This window comes from Ostrea edulis, chromosome 7 (assembly GCF_947568905.1).
Source record: "Ostrea edulis chromosome 7, xbOstEdul1.1, whole genome shotgun sequence".
Taxonomy (NCBI): domain Eukaryota; kingdom Metazoa; phylum Mollusca; class Bivalvia; order Ostreida; family Ostreidae; genus Ostrea; species Ostrea edulis.
In genome coordinates this window covers 23,343,502-23,359,633 of record NC_079170.1, presented here as the reverse complement: position 1 = coordinate 23,359,633, position 16,132 = coordinate 23,343,502, and the positions used below count along the sequence as shown (strand labels likewise).

Sequence of the window (16,132 nt, the reverse complement as noted above, 5' to 3'; positions counted from 1 at the left end):
CTTCTCTGTTTAGTAAACAAGAAGTGATAAAGGAATTAGATAGGTTACATGAGAAATATGTTTTGGTTCCAGCTGACAAAGCTAGTAACAACATTGTCTTTGTTTATAAGGCTCATTATTACAACTGTATTTTAAACAAACTTGACATTAATTCCACTCTTAGTAATCGTATTTATACTACAACTGCCCTTTCAAAAGACGAAATTCTTCAAAACCACGCTTCAGTTTCAGACACATTTGATATCCCAGTCAATGGATCAGATGAATATACCGTGCCTATGTTGGATTCCTAAAGTACATACAATCCTTACAAACAAAGATGCATTGCTATCTTTGCTCCTCACGACAATATTAACATTCGAGAAAGAGAAACCTCAAACTGACTGTACCACAACATATACCAGAAGTGTAAATTGCGTTAAATTGTTTTTGAAAAACAAATGTGTAAATCAGATATGTGTATATCAGACAGTTCACTGTCTAAAAGATCATTTCAAGAACTCTAATGATACCAATGTACCAAACAATATCTAAACAAGTAATATAATGTTTAAATTTTAGCATATAAATCAATAGTAATCGAGAAAAAAAATGATTCTCGCTTAATGCCTATTTTTTTATGGTAAGAATGTGTGTAATGTGTTCAATGTTTACTTTGGGAGATTGCCCCCCAGGATACACAGGACCAAATTGTTCCGTGCCCTGTGTAGATGGATTCTACGGAAAGAATTGTCAACATAAATGTTCTTCCACCTGCTCAAACTGTAACAGTATCGATGGAAGTTGTCCCAAAGGTTTGTTAGTTATATGAATTATATCAAATGTTGCGAGACAAAACTAAAAGCATACTTGACGACGAAGACAGCACATGATGATGCATATAAAGTTTGGTTGAATTTCACAAAGACGCTCACATTATTACAAGCGGCACATTCATGTAGCATGATACTTTTCTATACAGAAATTGATTGATTATTTCACGTCCCGTCGAAATTTTTTCAATCATATTAAAACGTCTATGTACAACTTCATGATCCCAAAAGTTACCCGGTAAGAAAAAGAAATGAAGATACCAAACCGTGATCAATTACATACAATCAATAAAGAATACGATATTAAAATTAGGACAAACACGGATCCCCGGATACACCAAAGGTGGGGTCAGGTGCCTGGGAGGATTAAGCATCCCCTGTTGATCGGTCACATCCTTCGTCAGCCCTTTATTTTGATCAGGCCTGGATTTCTCGAAAAAATCTTAAGTCCAAACTCAGACTTAAGTCTGAGATTTTACCTAAATTTCTGAGAAAAATCTCAAATCTAAGAAAACTCAAATATTTGGATTTCTTAAAAAAAATCTAAGATTGGTTTATAACTCAGCTGAGATTAAATCTTGAGATACATTCTTAGTAGTCTCAAATCGTATCTTACATCTCAAATATGGTGATCAAAAACAGACCACAACGTCGTCGCCGCCGGCATCGTCAGCGTATAGCGTATAACAGACTCGTGGATCGCGAAAATCCATTAGAAAATGTGTGTGAAGTAGAGGTGTTCAAGAGGTACCGATTTAGACCTGATACAGTTCTTTACATCACTGGTTTGCTCGCCCCTTCTTTTACACGCGAAACTCTGAGGAGTTGCGCTTTACCACCCCTTCTTCAAGTCCTCGTAACACTGAGGTTTTTAGCGACTGGTGGGTTTTACTCGCTGATTTCGGACACCTTTTTCTCTATTTCCCCACCTTCCATATGCAGAGCAGTAAGAGACGTGTGCCGTGGTTTGTGCTGGGTGGCTAGACAATTTATCAACACGCCGACAGGTCCAAGAATGGTACAAATGAAACAAGAATTTTTTGCCATTACAGGTAATTTAAACTTCCAACATCGACAAGTCAAGGGAAATAATTTTGCAACTCAGGTTATATCGTGCCCCAAATCTTTCGTATTGAACAACAAACGTACATACATACGTATTAGGAATGAAAACATTGTTTCTCTTGTGATATATTATCATGGTACAATAGATTATATCAAAAAAAAGTTGGATTTCATTCTGACACATAAATTAAGCAGATATTTGCGGAAGTATTGGTTTATTCCAATGTATGGGTGTATCTAGACTTAAAATTTTCAAGGGTAGTGTGGTTGGTAACGCATAATGCTGTCATTATTTGTACACGATTTAATCTTTATCAATTTGACATAGGGTTTCCTAATGTATTAAGCTGCGTTGATGGCACCTATATCAAAATAAAAGCACCTTCCATCAATGAGACAGATTATATAAATCATAATTTCAATACCCAAGAATTGTACTTTAATATAAATTTTGAAATCTTTTAAAATTGCTAGATATAACTTGTTTCCACACGTGAAGTAATACACCATTTCTGACACAAAAATAAATCAGATATTTGCTGAAGTATTCGTTTATTCGAATGTGTGGGTGGATCTAGACTTAAAATTTTCAAGGGGAGTGTGGTTAGAAACATATATATGAAAGTCTAAAGATTGGCAACGCACAATGCCGTCATTATTTGTACACAATTTAATCTCTATAAATTTGTCATAGAGTTTCCTAATGTATTAGGCTGCGTTGATGGCACCTACATAAAAAAAGAACACCTTCCATCAATGAGCCAGATTATATATAAATCATAATTTCAATACCCAAGAATTGTACTTCAATATAGTTTAAATTTTGAAATCTTTTAAAATTACTAGTTATAATTCGTTTCCACACGTGAAGTAATACACCATTTCATGTATGTTTCTACTATAGTCTGATCAATTAACAAGTGATCATAAGTTAAATATTATATATCTAGGTTTCCCATATGTTCTGGGATGTGTTGATGGGACCTTCATCAAGCTGCAAGCACCATCACAGAATCAACCAGACTATGTGAATAGGAAAGGATATAATTCTCTTAATGTGTAGGTATTCTATGCTTTCAACCTTAGCATGTTCATGAATCATATTCGATTTCACAACACAACACAGTATGGTATGATTTTTGATAATGTATTAATAATTTCATTTATGCCGCAACAGGGCCTATGGGCAACATTGCTCATCTGTGAAGATGGGCAACTAGTTAAACAAGTCTTAATTTACACAATATAACATGTTTTCATAACTTGAAGTTTTATGTTTAATAAATACTACTGTACAGTGGCTAACTATTGCAAAAACAACAAACATTCAATCAATGATAGTTTTCATTCATATGTCGATTTGATATATCCCTGTGAGCTCGAAATAAAGGACACCACAGAGTCGTCCACTTCTGCTTCATACTTATATAGTTTATTGAAAGTAGACATTAACGGCAAACTGACAACTCAACTGTATGACAAACGGGATAATTTCAGCTTCTCCATCGTCAACTTCCCATATTTATGTAGCAATATTCCATGATCACCTGCATATGGTGTTTATATATCTCAACTGATTCGATATGCAAGAGCTTGTTCTGGATATAGTCAGTTTTTAAATCGAGGTAAGCTACTGACAAACAAGTTGATGGTACAGGGATTTCAACAGTCTCGATTGAAGTCAGCATTTCGCAAATTCTATGGTCGTTATAACGATCTAGTTCGTCAATACAACCTTGCATTGGGTCAAATGCTGTCTGACGTGTTTCATACCGATTGTTAAGCCGTTCTTGGCACACTGATTTGACTGCGGATAACTCCGTTTACCTGATCAGGATATGGGGCTCACGGCGGGTGTGACCGGTCAACAGGGGATGCTTACTCCTCCTAGGCACCTGATCCCACCTCTGGTGTGTCCAGGGGTCCGTGTTTGCCCAACTATCTATTTTGTATTGCTTGTAGGAGTTATGAGATTGATCACTGTTCGTTATCTTCACCTTGCATTAAAATATGGAATGTCAAAGATGACAACAAATATGAAGACAACATAGATAGACTGAAAAGCTCAGACCAACCAGCAGTTCACATGAGCGAAACATAACAAATAATACCTGGTGGTATTTAACACAACAATTTTATCACCATATTGTTAATACAGGAATGCACTGAAACACTAGAGTAATGTCCATAAAATACCATCTTTGCTAGCCAAGTGTCAGATAGTCTTACTCTCATCAGAGTAAGTACATCGGACGCTTGGCTAGCGAAGATGATGAAATACAACGTTTGATTAATCATACACAAATACATGTACCAAGATATTCAAAAACTTCCTATATACATCTCAGGATATAACCTATAGGATGGTTCAAACATTTTGCATGCAAGCTCATACATCTAATTTGAATGTAATAGCATAGAAGACTATTACCAAACAAATATGACATAAATTATTGTCCAATAAACTGACAGTTAAATCTGGTTTTGCAATGATAATTTGAATTCTTTTTAAAATAACAATTTCAGATGATATGTGATGCTAAGTATAGGATCCTAAACTATGTGGCGAAATGGCCAGGAAGCGTGCATGACAGTAGGATATTTAGAGACAGTCGTATCTCTGTTGCCTTTGACAATGGTATATATCATTGATTAAGAATGTTCTAGGCTTTGAGATAGTACCAATACATTAGACTGATTGTGCTATATATTTTTCTATATCAACAGGACAATACAAAGGTTTCCTTTTTGGTGACTCGGGATACCCCTGCAAGCCCTACCTTATGACGCCGTATCCTGTTCCCTCTACTCCAGCAGAAGTCAAATTCAACAACTGCCATGCTAAAACAAGAGTTCTCATTGAACAGACTTTCGGAATTCTTAAGAAAAGATTTTCATGTCTGTTCACTGGCCTACGCACAACTCCAGACAAGGCATGCAGTATCACTTTGGCCTGTGCAGTCTTGCACAACATTGGTATTGAAAGAAATGATATCTTAGATGTAGACGAATTATTTGTAAACCAGGAGGATGTTAGCTTTGATGTAGGTGATCAAAGATATGGCAAACGTGTTAGGGATTATATTTGTCAGGCATTTTTTTCTTGAAATAAAACAGTTTATATATTACTAATACTAAAGGTTTGGACGATATACAGAAAAAAAGATAGAATCACTTTTTTCTTCTTAAATGATGACTATTAAAAGGGCATGGACACGATTTTAGCTGAAAACTTTTATTTCTCCAGTTTCAATGTTTACATTGTTTAACATTAAAGGTATTTCTAATGGTCAGCAAAAATTTGAATGTCAGTTGTCGAGGTACATGGGAGATACAGAGGTCACAAGTCCTTGTTATGTAAACAAGGCTTGTGTCATGTTTTTCTTCATATAGATTAAATATACTTGTAAAGGTTTTGATTAAAGCAGATTTTTCATATTACAAGTTAATTCTGAACACAATTAAACAGTTTCTAGAGTTTGTCACATCTCATTTTGTTTTCAACATATTTTCTATGAGTGAAAAATTATCTTGAGAGACATTAAACAAGATAAAATAAATCAATCTATTTAGCAATCTATAAGTATACGGAAACATGGCTCTGGCCTTGTTTACATAACAAATGATTGTGAGTGCTGTATCTAACTTGTAACTCAACAACTGACACTCAAACTTTAGTTGACCATTAAAAAATACACTGTACCTTAGTTAAGCAATGGGAAAAATAGAATTTGAAAATTCTCAGCTCAAATTGCATTCATGAACCTTTGAAATATTCATTGAATATAAATACTTATTAGTGCATCACAAAATAAAATGTTGGAATGCATCAAAACATGATATACATAACATTTTACATTAATTCGTACAAACAAAGTATATCTTCCCATCCATACTACATGCCTTGTCTGGATTGTCTTGTCTATTACAAATTTTGTAAAAATAATAGCACCATATATTTTACTGTTCTACACATACATATACATGCAATGTGAAGATAACGAACAGTGATCAATCTCATAACTCCTACAAGCAATACAAAACAGCTAGTTGGGCAAACACGGACCCCTGTACACACCAGAGGTGGGATCAGGTGCCTAGGAGGAGTAAACATCCCCTGTAGACCGGTCACACCCGCCGTGAGCCCCTTGTCCTGATCAGGTAAACGGAGTTATCCGCAGTCAAAATCAGTGTGCCAAGAACGGCTTAACAATCGGTATGAAACACGTCAGACAGCATTTGACCCAATGCGAGGTTGTATTGACGAACTAGATCGTTATAACGACCATAGAATTTGCGAAATGCTGACTTCAATCGAGACTTTTGAAATCCCTGTACCATCAACTTGTTTGTCAGCAGATTACCTCGATCCAAAAACTGACTATACCCAGAACAAGCTATTGCATATCGAATCAATTGAGATATATAAACACCATATGCAGGTGATAATGGAATATTGCTACATAAATGTGGGAAGTTGACGATGGAGAAGCTGAAATCCTCCAGTTTGTCATACAGTTGAGTTGTCAGTTTGCCATTAATGCCTACTTTCAATAAAATATCTAAGTATGAAGCAGAAGTGGACGACTCTGTGGTGTCCTTTATTTCGAGCTCACAGGGATATACCAAATCGACATATGAATGAAAGCTATCATTGTTAATAGATAAAACGTCATCGATATATCTAAAGGTCGAATTAAAGGTCACAGCGAGAGATTTGTACTTCTCACGTAGAAGTTTTTGAATAAATTCCGCTTCATGTGAATATAAAAACAGGTCAGCTATACCAACCATGTGAATCACAACAGAAACAAAAAATAACTAGTTTTAATTGTAACGGAGATCGTTATGGATGTTCCCCAATCTCCCATCATCACTAAAGAAGTGGTGCCATTGTGCTTCAGCACAACAAATCATTTTACATATGCAATTTTTATTGTATGAACCTATGATGTCTCTATCATTCCATTTTTCTTTCATAGTGGAATTTATCGATTATCAAAATATTTGCCAATCAAAGCAAAATACATGTGCATACAGATTGATCATTTTGACCATGTAAATCAATTGGAACTGTTAATATATATCCCAATATATAACTTTCAAAAGATTTCATTGAACAAGATGCCCATAGGCCACATCATTCACAAGCTTTGGTACCAAAAGACAGGTCTTGTCACATATCAATATGATTAGTGGCCATTTTGTTCTTGAGAAGATTTTTATAAGATTAATCCTATACATCACCATTGAAAAACTTTGATACACTTTTTTGGTCCTACACTACCCAAAAATACCAAGATCTGAACGAACTCGAATCTACACTATGTTAGGAAGCATTCATAAAAAATTCAACTTTTCTGGGCCAGTGGTTCTTGAGAAGATTTTCAAATGATCCTAACTTATTTTTGCTTTCTCTTGAGGGAGTAGGGCCCTTCATTTGAATGAAATTCAATCCCCTTCAATGTAGGATGATTTATGCCACTTTTGATTGAAAATGGGAATAGTGGTTCTTGAGAAGAAGATTTACAAAAGACGTGTAATACATTTTAACTACTTCGTGTGCTTGAGCACTTTCTGAGAACACTCCCAGACAAAAACGTATTGGGGAGAAAAAGAAGAGGGAGAAACAGGTTAAAAACAAAATGCCTACTGCTCTGAACATGTCTTGTCCATTTTAGATTGCAAAAATTTCATTTTCATTTTATAATATGCTGTCTTTGTTTGATAAGTATCCCTTTCTGCCCGAAGGGTTAAGATTTCTTCATCCTCCATCGTCTTCCGTCTCTTTGATGTGGATGGTGTTGGCAGTGGACCAAAGTCAATAACCTGACAGTTCACTGTTGCACTGGAACTGGCTACAATGATACATTTACAAATTGTAGTACATAAATCATAAAATAGTTTTCAATTAATATCAGGTTCTGCAGCAGAATGGTTGCGAAACACAATTCTACATCGAATGATTTCAGTTAATGTCTTTTGTATATGTATAACTTTTCTAGCCCAGTGGTTCAAGTTCCCAGTGGTTCCCAGTGGTTCAAGAGAAAAAGATTTCTAAAGAATGTCGCTATATATTCGCATGTAAAACTTTGATCCCCTATTGTAGGTCGGGGCAACCTACAACCATGGACCATGATTTTAACAAAATTGAATCTGCACTATGTAAGGCAAGAGTCATGCAAATTTTAATTTTTCCAACCCAGTGGTTCCTGAGATGATTTTTAATGAATCCACCCCATTTTTGCATTTATGTAATTATCTCCCCTTTGTTAGTGGCATGGCCCTTCCATCGAACTAACAGGTGAGCTAAAATTAAATACGTGTCCATGTGACAGTGAAACCTTTATGAATTATTTCATATTCACATACATGTGGAGGCAATCTCAGATGAGGAAGCACGTTGCTGTGGCACCTCATTTGGCACAGAGTAAAGTATCACTGCAATGAAAAATAGTGTTAATGTAAATAAACTTCGTTCCATCTCGACAACGTCATTATGCATTTTCTGTTGAACAACTGTGTCTTTATAATACTGTTTTTATAATGGTACAAGTTTCAAGTTTGTTTAATAATGTATAGTTAAAGGTATATTGTACATATATTGTAAAGTGAATGTGGACTGTTTTTCAATGCATATTTTTTTTTTTGGTGACATGTAGAAAATTTTAGAAAAGACACAAGATTTGAAAAGAAAATTACAAGAATTATGTCAATTAAGAGTTGCAAATAAATTGGGCCAAAATTAAAAGTATGTGTTTGATGCAAATGTACTCCAACATACAACTTTCAAGGTTGGACATTTATATCAAGAGAAAAAGTTTGGTTTGCTAAATGAGAATCATTCAATAAATCATGGACATGAATAATTGTTAAATATGAAAATTAAAAGTTTGGCTTAATAAATGAGAATCATTCAATACATCATGGACATGGATAATTCATTAATTGTCAAATATGAAAATTAACTTTTATTAAGATTTTTTCCCACAAAGTCCTTAACAATTATTTGGCATGAATGAATATCATAAATTGGGGTAATGGATATCAAATAATTTTTTTTAATACTTGGCCTTACTAACTGATATAAATTAATTGTTTGTCTGTATTTCTTGGGTATACCCTGCAACACAATTTGCTAAAATAAGAGCAAAATTATATCAATCAATGGATACATGTAATAGAGGTAGTTAGTTGTGAAAGATGTATGTATCATGTATACAACACATCAGAGCTTGAAGCCAACTTTTTATGTCACCAGTCCAGCCGGACTGATGGGGTATAATTTTAACCAGTCTGCAGAAAAAATACCAGTCCAATAGTTTTCCAGAAATAATTAAACATATTTCGTTAATGTTATTAAAATGAAATTCAACTCAATATGCCTCAGGCAATATTGTAACACTTAAATGTGGGATTTATAGTCACGAATCAGATTCGTCTGATATCTACAGATCAACACATGCCATATGTGTATAAACTTTCATAAGTATATTTTTCAAACTGATGCTTTAGAAAATTAACTGGTTCCATCGCACTGACTAAAACAAATGTCAGTCAGTCTGCCAGACTTTTAACCAGTCACAGACTGACATTCATATGTTAATTTCGAGCCCTGCAATTAGGTTACATTTCGAACATTCATGTACACTATATACCTTCCTCTGTGTCATGTCCTCCAGACAGACCACACAATGTAGACCTGTCCCCCATCCCATCAATGACCTCTGCCTCCACTGGAGTGGGCGAGAGAGGCTTTAGTCCTCTACCAGTTGCCGGTCGCCTGATGGCATCCGCTTTCTCATTTGCTGAAATTTATATTTTACATCAATTTTGAGGATTTTTTTATAGATACAATGATTAAATGTTAATATAAGCTGTAAAGCATACTTTGTCTTCGTTAGCAAATTGAAATTACACCAGATTGCACCACCTCCCCTTTCCTCTATGTACTCCATAATACAGAAGAGAAAGCAGGAACATCTATAATAGGCATTATGAACTGCATTTTGTGCATTGACGAAAAATATGGAGGAAAAAAATTAAACATCAATGTGATCTATGTCATCAGTGTGCGAAAGTAACTTTAAGGTCCTATAGACTTTCGGTCCATAGTCATTTCATTTCCTATAGTCCACGACAAATTCCTGTAGACCGAAATTTAACATGCAATATTCATTGTAATCATGGGCTCGTCACAAATTTTTTCTCTTCTTAAGATTTGACATCGTCTATTCTATAAAATTTACAAATAAATGTAAATATAGAATAGAGAGGGTCAACTTGTGTTGCAGTGTGCGAAACTAACTTTAAAGTCCTATATACTTTCGGTCCATAGTCATTTCATTTCCCATAGACCACAACAAATTCCTATAGACTGAAATCTAACATGCAATATTCATTTTCATTAAAGAGTAAATAATAGACAAAAATTCGATTTGGTAATTCGTTCATAGTTTAATTATATTCTTTTTTAATTTCATGCACAAGCTTTTCGATTAGAATTTCGTTTTCTTTTTCATTTTGTTCCCGCTCAGTTTCACTGTTTGATTCTTCATCTAAGTCACTTCTACGTTTCGTTTTCTTATAATTTTCTGCGACTTTAGCTTTGCTGGAACTTGTTGTATTGACCGCTTTCCGTTTGATTCCAGGGAGTGCACCTTCCACATATTTTAACCGTTCAAAAAGGATATTCCAAATTTGAACAAAAGTGGTGTACATTGAAGTAAATATCAAATTGCCCCCCCCCCCCCCCCCTCCCCGTTGAAAACGGAATAATCTTATTTGAATTATTTGTATTTACATTGTGGAACATTTTATTACAGCTAAGGGGTGAACAGAAACATCAGTGTAATACATAAACTGGCCCCGCTTTAGCAGCAGGGAACCAGTTTTTTAAACTCAGAATTCCTATAGACAAGTCAGTCTATAGCTATTTGGTTTGTTATAGACCGACTCGATTTTCTATAGACATTGTCTATCGGTCCATGGTTAATTTCGCACACTGTGTCATTATTGTATATGATACAAACTCGATGAATGTTATCATGTTGAAGTACTAGTTGAAAAGTTGAACATACTCTAAAAGATGAGCTTAATGCAATTACAACCCCCACTCCCCCACCCCCATGCCATACCTCGTTGTTTAAGGTTAGAATACTGCTTCTCGACCTCTTTGATCCCTCTTTGACTGGTTTCAGATTGTCTACATAATACACATACATTGTATTATTTCAAAGGTGAAATGGGAAGAAATGCTCTTTAAAAAATCATTTAATGGATCATTTTAGTAATCATTACCATATCATATATATTTTAATAGAATGTAATTAAAATTTATCTAGAATGAAAAGAACAAATGATAAACCCATAAAGGTATGACTACACAGGTATCTGTAAAATATCCTGAAAACCATATTTTATTGGGAATGGGAAATCATTTATTTCCCATAATAATAAGGTTCTGTACAATACATCTCCTGAAAATATTAGCTGTATAGCACATAAGTGAATAATTCATGTGTGTTGTGAGTATATGTAGCCATTTACAAGAGTTTAAAATGAATTTTAAATTTTGATTTCAATTAAATTTTAGTTATTTCGTAAAATCGTTTTTTTTTAATTCAAATATTTGTTTAAGGTATAATCTGGCATTTTTCAGATACATGCAGATATTCATAAATGCATATTAAATTCCATTTTTGTAGAAATAAAAAAAAAATAACTTAAAAAAATCTAACAGCGACATATACACACGATACTTATCTTGTGCTAAATTATTGGCAAATATACATGGTGTGTTTGTGTATATCTGCATATATGCATGTGTGTACACACACATAAATGCATTCGATGTTCATTAAGACTGGGTATAGATATCGCAGGAACCGGTAACTTATATTATGGTACCCCCTAAATAATTTTTAAAAAAACATTTTATTTGGGGATGGTATAGGACAGGTATACACCCCATACTATTCAAAATTAACGGTTCATGTGTACATATATAAGAAGTTTTTATCTTAGTTGAGATTTCGCTCAAATTGCATTTCTCAAAACGATCTTAGTAAAATATCAGCTGAGTTAATCGTATTGCTCAGCTTAGCTTATTTCTCACGACACTTTTGTAACACTTTTGTAACACTGTCAAAAAACGTAACATCCGCACAGCTGTATCTTTCGTAAAAAAGTCGTCTGCCTGTCTTCTGCCGCGTATAACGTCAAGATGGAGGACTTTCCTAAAGCACGGAAACCAAATTGGACCGAAAGAGAGCGTTTGGCCTTGGTGTAGGCGGTCCGATGCAGAGAGGACCGCCTTTTCGGCAAAATGAAGGGGGCAGGGGGTGTAAAGAACTCACGTGTGAAGGAATCGGCGTGGGAGGAAGTCGCTCAATTCGTCAATGCGTAAGTATTGTATAGGCCTAAAAAAAATCTGATCAACAAAATATGTGTATCTAATAATCCATAAATGTGCACGTTCCCTTTTATTAAAAACAAGTCCTTCCCTGAACATTGCACACACGCATAATGTTTTAAATAAATAATTAATTTAATCGGATGAAATTAATCTTATTAAAATCGAAAATGTCCTTACTTTTTTTGACATCCATATAATTATTATTTAAGTCGAGTGTTTGTTGATACTTGTTATTGAGACGAATTGTATTGGCTGGACTGATGGGGTATAATTTCAACCAATCTGCAGAAACAAATACCAGTCCAATAGTTTTCCAGAAATAATTAAACATATTTCGTTAATGTTATTAAAATGAAATTCAACTCAATATGCCTCAGGCAATATTGTAACACTTAAATGTGGGATTTATATTCACGAATCAGATTCGTCTGATATCTACAGATCAACGCATGCCATATGTGTATAAACTTTCATAAGTATATTCTTCAAACTGATGCTTTAGAAAATTAACTGGTTCCATCGCACTGACTAAAACAAATGTATGTCAGTCTGCCAGACTTTTAACCAGTCACAGACTGACAGTCATATGTTAATTTTTTTTAAAAGTCGGTTAACAATAACACAATGGTTAGGTTTAACGCAATAATAAGTCCTTATCAAGTGATCAGCTAACGCAATGTCTAACTACTGTTTTTGAAAATGAATTTAACACAATTGTTAGGTAACACTGTGTTAACTGCGTCGATCACTTGTTAACCATTTGATTACCCATAATGCACTTCCACTTCCTACACTTCTCTACAGCCCAGTAGCTAAGTACTTCGTTACTAGCTTGGAAATACGAATGTAATTATTTAATTGCTGTTATAAAATTTAGAAATTTATTTCAAAATTAAGGCTTATCTCCCTCACGCATGGTTCTTATCCTTAGACAAATTTGACTCCACTTTTTTTGCACACTGTTTTCCTCTATAATAGCTCTAAAAGTCATTGTTATTTCGGATTTCAAACATTTCGATTGAGCTCACCATCACTGAAGAGATATTATTTGCCGAAATGCGCATCTGGTGCATCAAAATTGGTACCGTATAAGTTTTACAATGTAAACAAAAATGGCCTACGTCGTCTGCAAAACTGGAAAGAAAAGAAGAAGTGTTAATTTCAGCATTACAGAAACCAACATGATATGCAATCAGGTAAAGGAACATCCCATATTGGAGTCCAAGTTACTCTGTTACAAATACTGAGATGCCAAACAAATGTATACTGAACACTGGAGGGGGATACAGAAGACAGGAGGAGGTCCCCGCCAGAACCTCTATCAAAATCTATGATGGAGGTAGTTTACACGCACCGGGATTTTTCATTTTTCAGAAACCATGGGGGTAGTGGATACCTCCCTTTGGGACCAATCTGGTTTGTTTGTTTTATCATATATTTTAAAGTGCAAACACATTTACATAGTCATGTATTATTCTGTTTAATTTATACATTTGCTACACTAGTTGAATTGTGTTCCGGTATGCACCTCTGAGTATGACATTGACACCAGACTCGTAAAACATTCCAATGAAGTGATATTTTAAGTGGAATTCATTATCTAAGCTCAGAGAGTATGTTTTTATCAATTCAACAAGGAAAGGATTTTTATTCATGCAATTTAACTCAGAATGAACTGGGGAATTTAGTCCTAGCTATGTAATGTTTCGACTAAATTGGTTCATTAACGTACATATCAATCAATTTGAACGGCTATTTAAAGGTTTATATTCAAAAATGTATCTCGTTTCGATAGGAATGAGAAGAAAATGTGTGTACTAGCACCAAAAAACGTAATATTTTAAATGATTCGAGGGTCCCTAAGGTCAATGCGAAATATTTACGGTCATGATCACAGACTGCTTGTACGTTTATGATGTGAAACTCCTTCCTATTAACATAGGCGTTTTCGTCTGAGGTAGGTGTAATAATTCAGACATGGGTCCCATCGAACAGCCGATGACACTGGAAAAGTTGGTCTTCTGGTAAAAAGTGGTCTTTATTGACGTCATTCCCGTATTTGTTGTTGACCATGTAATGAAGCGTCCTGCCCGACTGTCCGACTGACAATTTCATCAGTAACTTCTTTCACAGCCTTGAAGACTGCTCTTCTCAATAATGTAAATCTACCTAAGGTGTCCCCAATTACTTGTAAGAAACTACCGCTGCCATATAACCTAAGCGCAATAAAAATTTGTTGAACTACAGTCAGGGCATGGCTCCGCTTGGTTAACCTTTCTAAGTCGAATTTAAACATATTTGTCAAAAATTCAACCCCTCTTCTACTGAAACGGTAGCGCTTTCTTATTTCTTTGTCTAACCAATTCTGTAGTGGGTCAGCTGATGTTCTGCTTTGTCTGAGGTGGACGCAAAGATGACCGAGCGGCCATATTTAATCAGGAAAAGGTCACTTTTGAAAACTGAGACAATTGTAACAATCTCAAGATATTAATTGTTTGTGGTAATACTTTTACAGTGTACGTCTGTTTTACCCTTTTAATGGTTTTATTTTTGCATCATTTTTGACATGGAAAATAAGAAAGCAAGAACACATCTTTTAATACTTGATCCACCTCAATTTACGAGGGTGTGTGAAGGCAGGTCATACTCCATTTATATGCATGAATTTCACTGTATCTAAATTTTGTCCTACAGAAAGGGAGGAAGCTACCAACCGTTTAGAGCCATTTTGATTGTTTAATGCGAATGATTTTTATCATAGCATGACAAATGAGCGCTTCAGAACGACTTCATTACATGGCTGGTATAGACATATCACAAATGTACCGTATTAGAAAATGAAAACGTATAACACTATGCCTGAGTATGAACATTGATCTAACTGGTGATAACAACGGTAAAACACCGATAGTTTGTGAAAATTAGACCCTACTTCTTTCAGTAGCAAATGACTATATTAAACATCAAAACATGAAACTGAAAGGCGAAGATAACGAACAGTGATCAATTTCATCTCAGTGTTTTAGGCGTTAGTTTATCATTTTTACCCTGTGTATAAAAAGGCTATAAAAGTATGCTGCGTATACTTTTGCAATTTTATTTCAACGCTTTGGATCGACATGCTAAATGGAATGTGGTTTGGTTTTTCGTTGAACAAAACCATCAATGAATGAAATTAACATACCTCCATATATATTATGTAATATAAATTTTTCAGATTTCACAGATCTATTTCAAAGATATTCCATGACATATCTCTCCATATCTATATGACACAGTTAACATTTTTTATATGAGTCATCATCACTCGAATCATTGCTATGGCGTTATGAGTTTACTATCATACCCACTGGTTATTATCAACACCTTGCAGTGATTAGACACACATTACACGACAGCATTATATTAACAGTTCGTATTTCTTTCAATCTTAGTTCTTACATGGTTTATATTATTGATGACTCAAACTTGCATGAAAATAAGATCTGAGTATGCAGTGATATGCGTATTTGAATTATAACGTCACATTGTTTAGCGAGTTTTATCCCAGCAAAGATTTCCACGAGTTGCCTTAAAGACCCAAGTTTAAGTTGACACCCCCATATTGGAAGCTGCCTGCCAATCAAACATTTAACAATAGATATCAGGTGGAGTGGCATCTGCAGACACTGTGGTCTGGGGCTACCCCAGCGAGATGTTTTTGATAACAATAACAGCCAGTTCTTTAGATCTTGAGGAAGCCCATTATACCTGAGTTTTGATAGCAATGACCTGTCCACAACTGCTATTTCTTGTAATTCAATTGTTTTTAAAAAGGTCCCTGAACAATGCAATTTCA

At 34.8% G+C, this 16,132-nt stretch overlaps 1 protein-coding gene across 1 annotated transcript; it reads left to right on the top strand.

Annotated features, from left to right (window-relative positions):
- The first annotated feature begins 1,437 nt into the window (after positions 1-1,437).
- LOC130048626 (putative nuclease HARBI1) lies at positions 1,438-2,940 on the top strand. The gene is made up of 2 exons (XM_056145618.1): positions 1,438-1,864; positions 2,828-2,940. The coding sequence occupies exons 1-2, from the start codon at positions 1,438-1,440 to the stop codon at positions 2,938-2,940; spliced, it is 540 nt and encodes a 179-aa protein (XP_056001593.1).
- Positions 2,941-16,132: the final 13,192 nt, after the last annotated feature.

Bases quoted from the DNA above. Each gene is read 5' to 3' on its own strand.
- LOC130048626 (XM_056145618.1), top strand. From the start codon at position 1,438: ATGGTGATCAAAAACAGACCACAACGTCGTCGCCGCCGGCATCGTCAG. The intron at 1,865-2,827 runs GTAATTTAAACT...TTATATATCTAG, and splicing joins AGAATTTTTTGCCATTACAG to GTTTCCCATATGTTCTGGGA.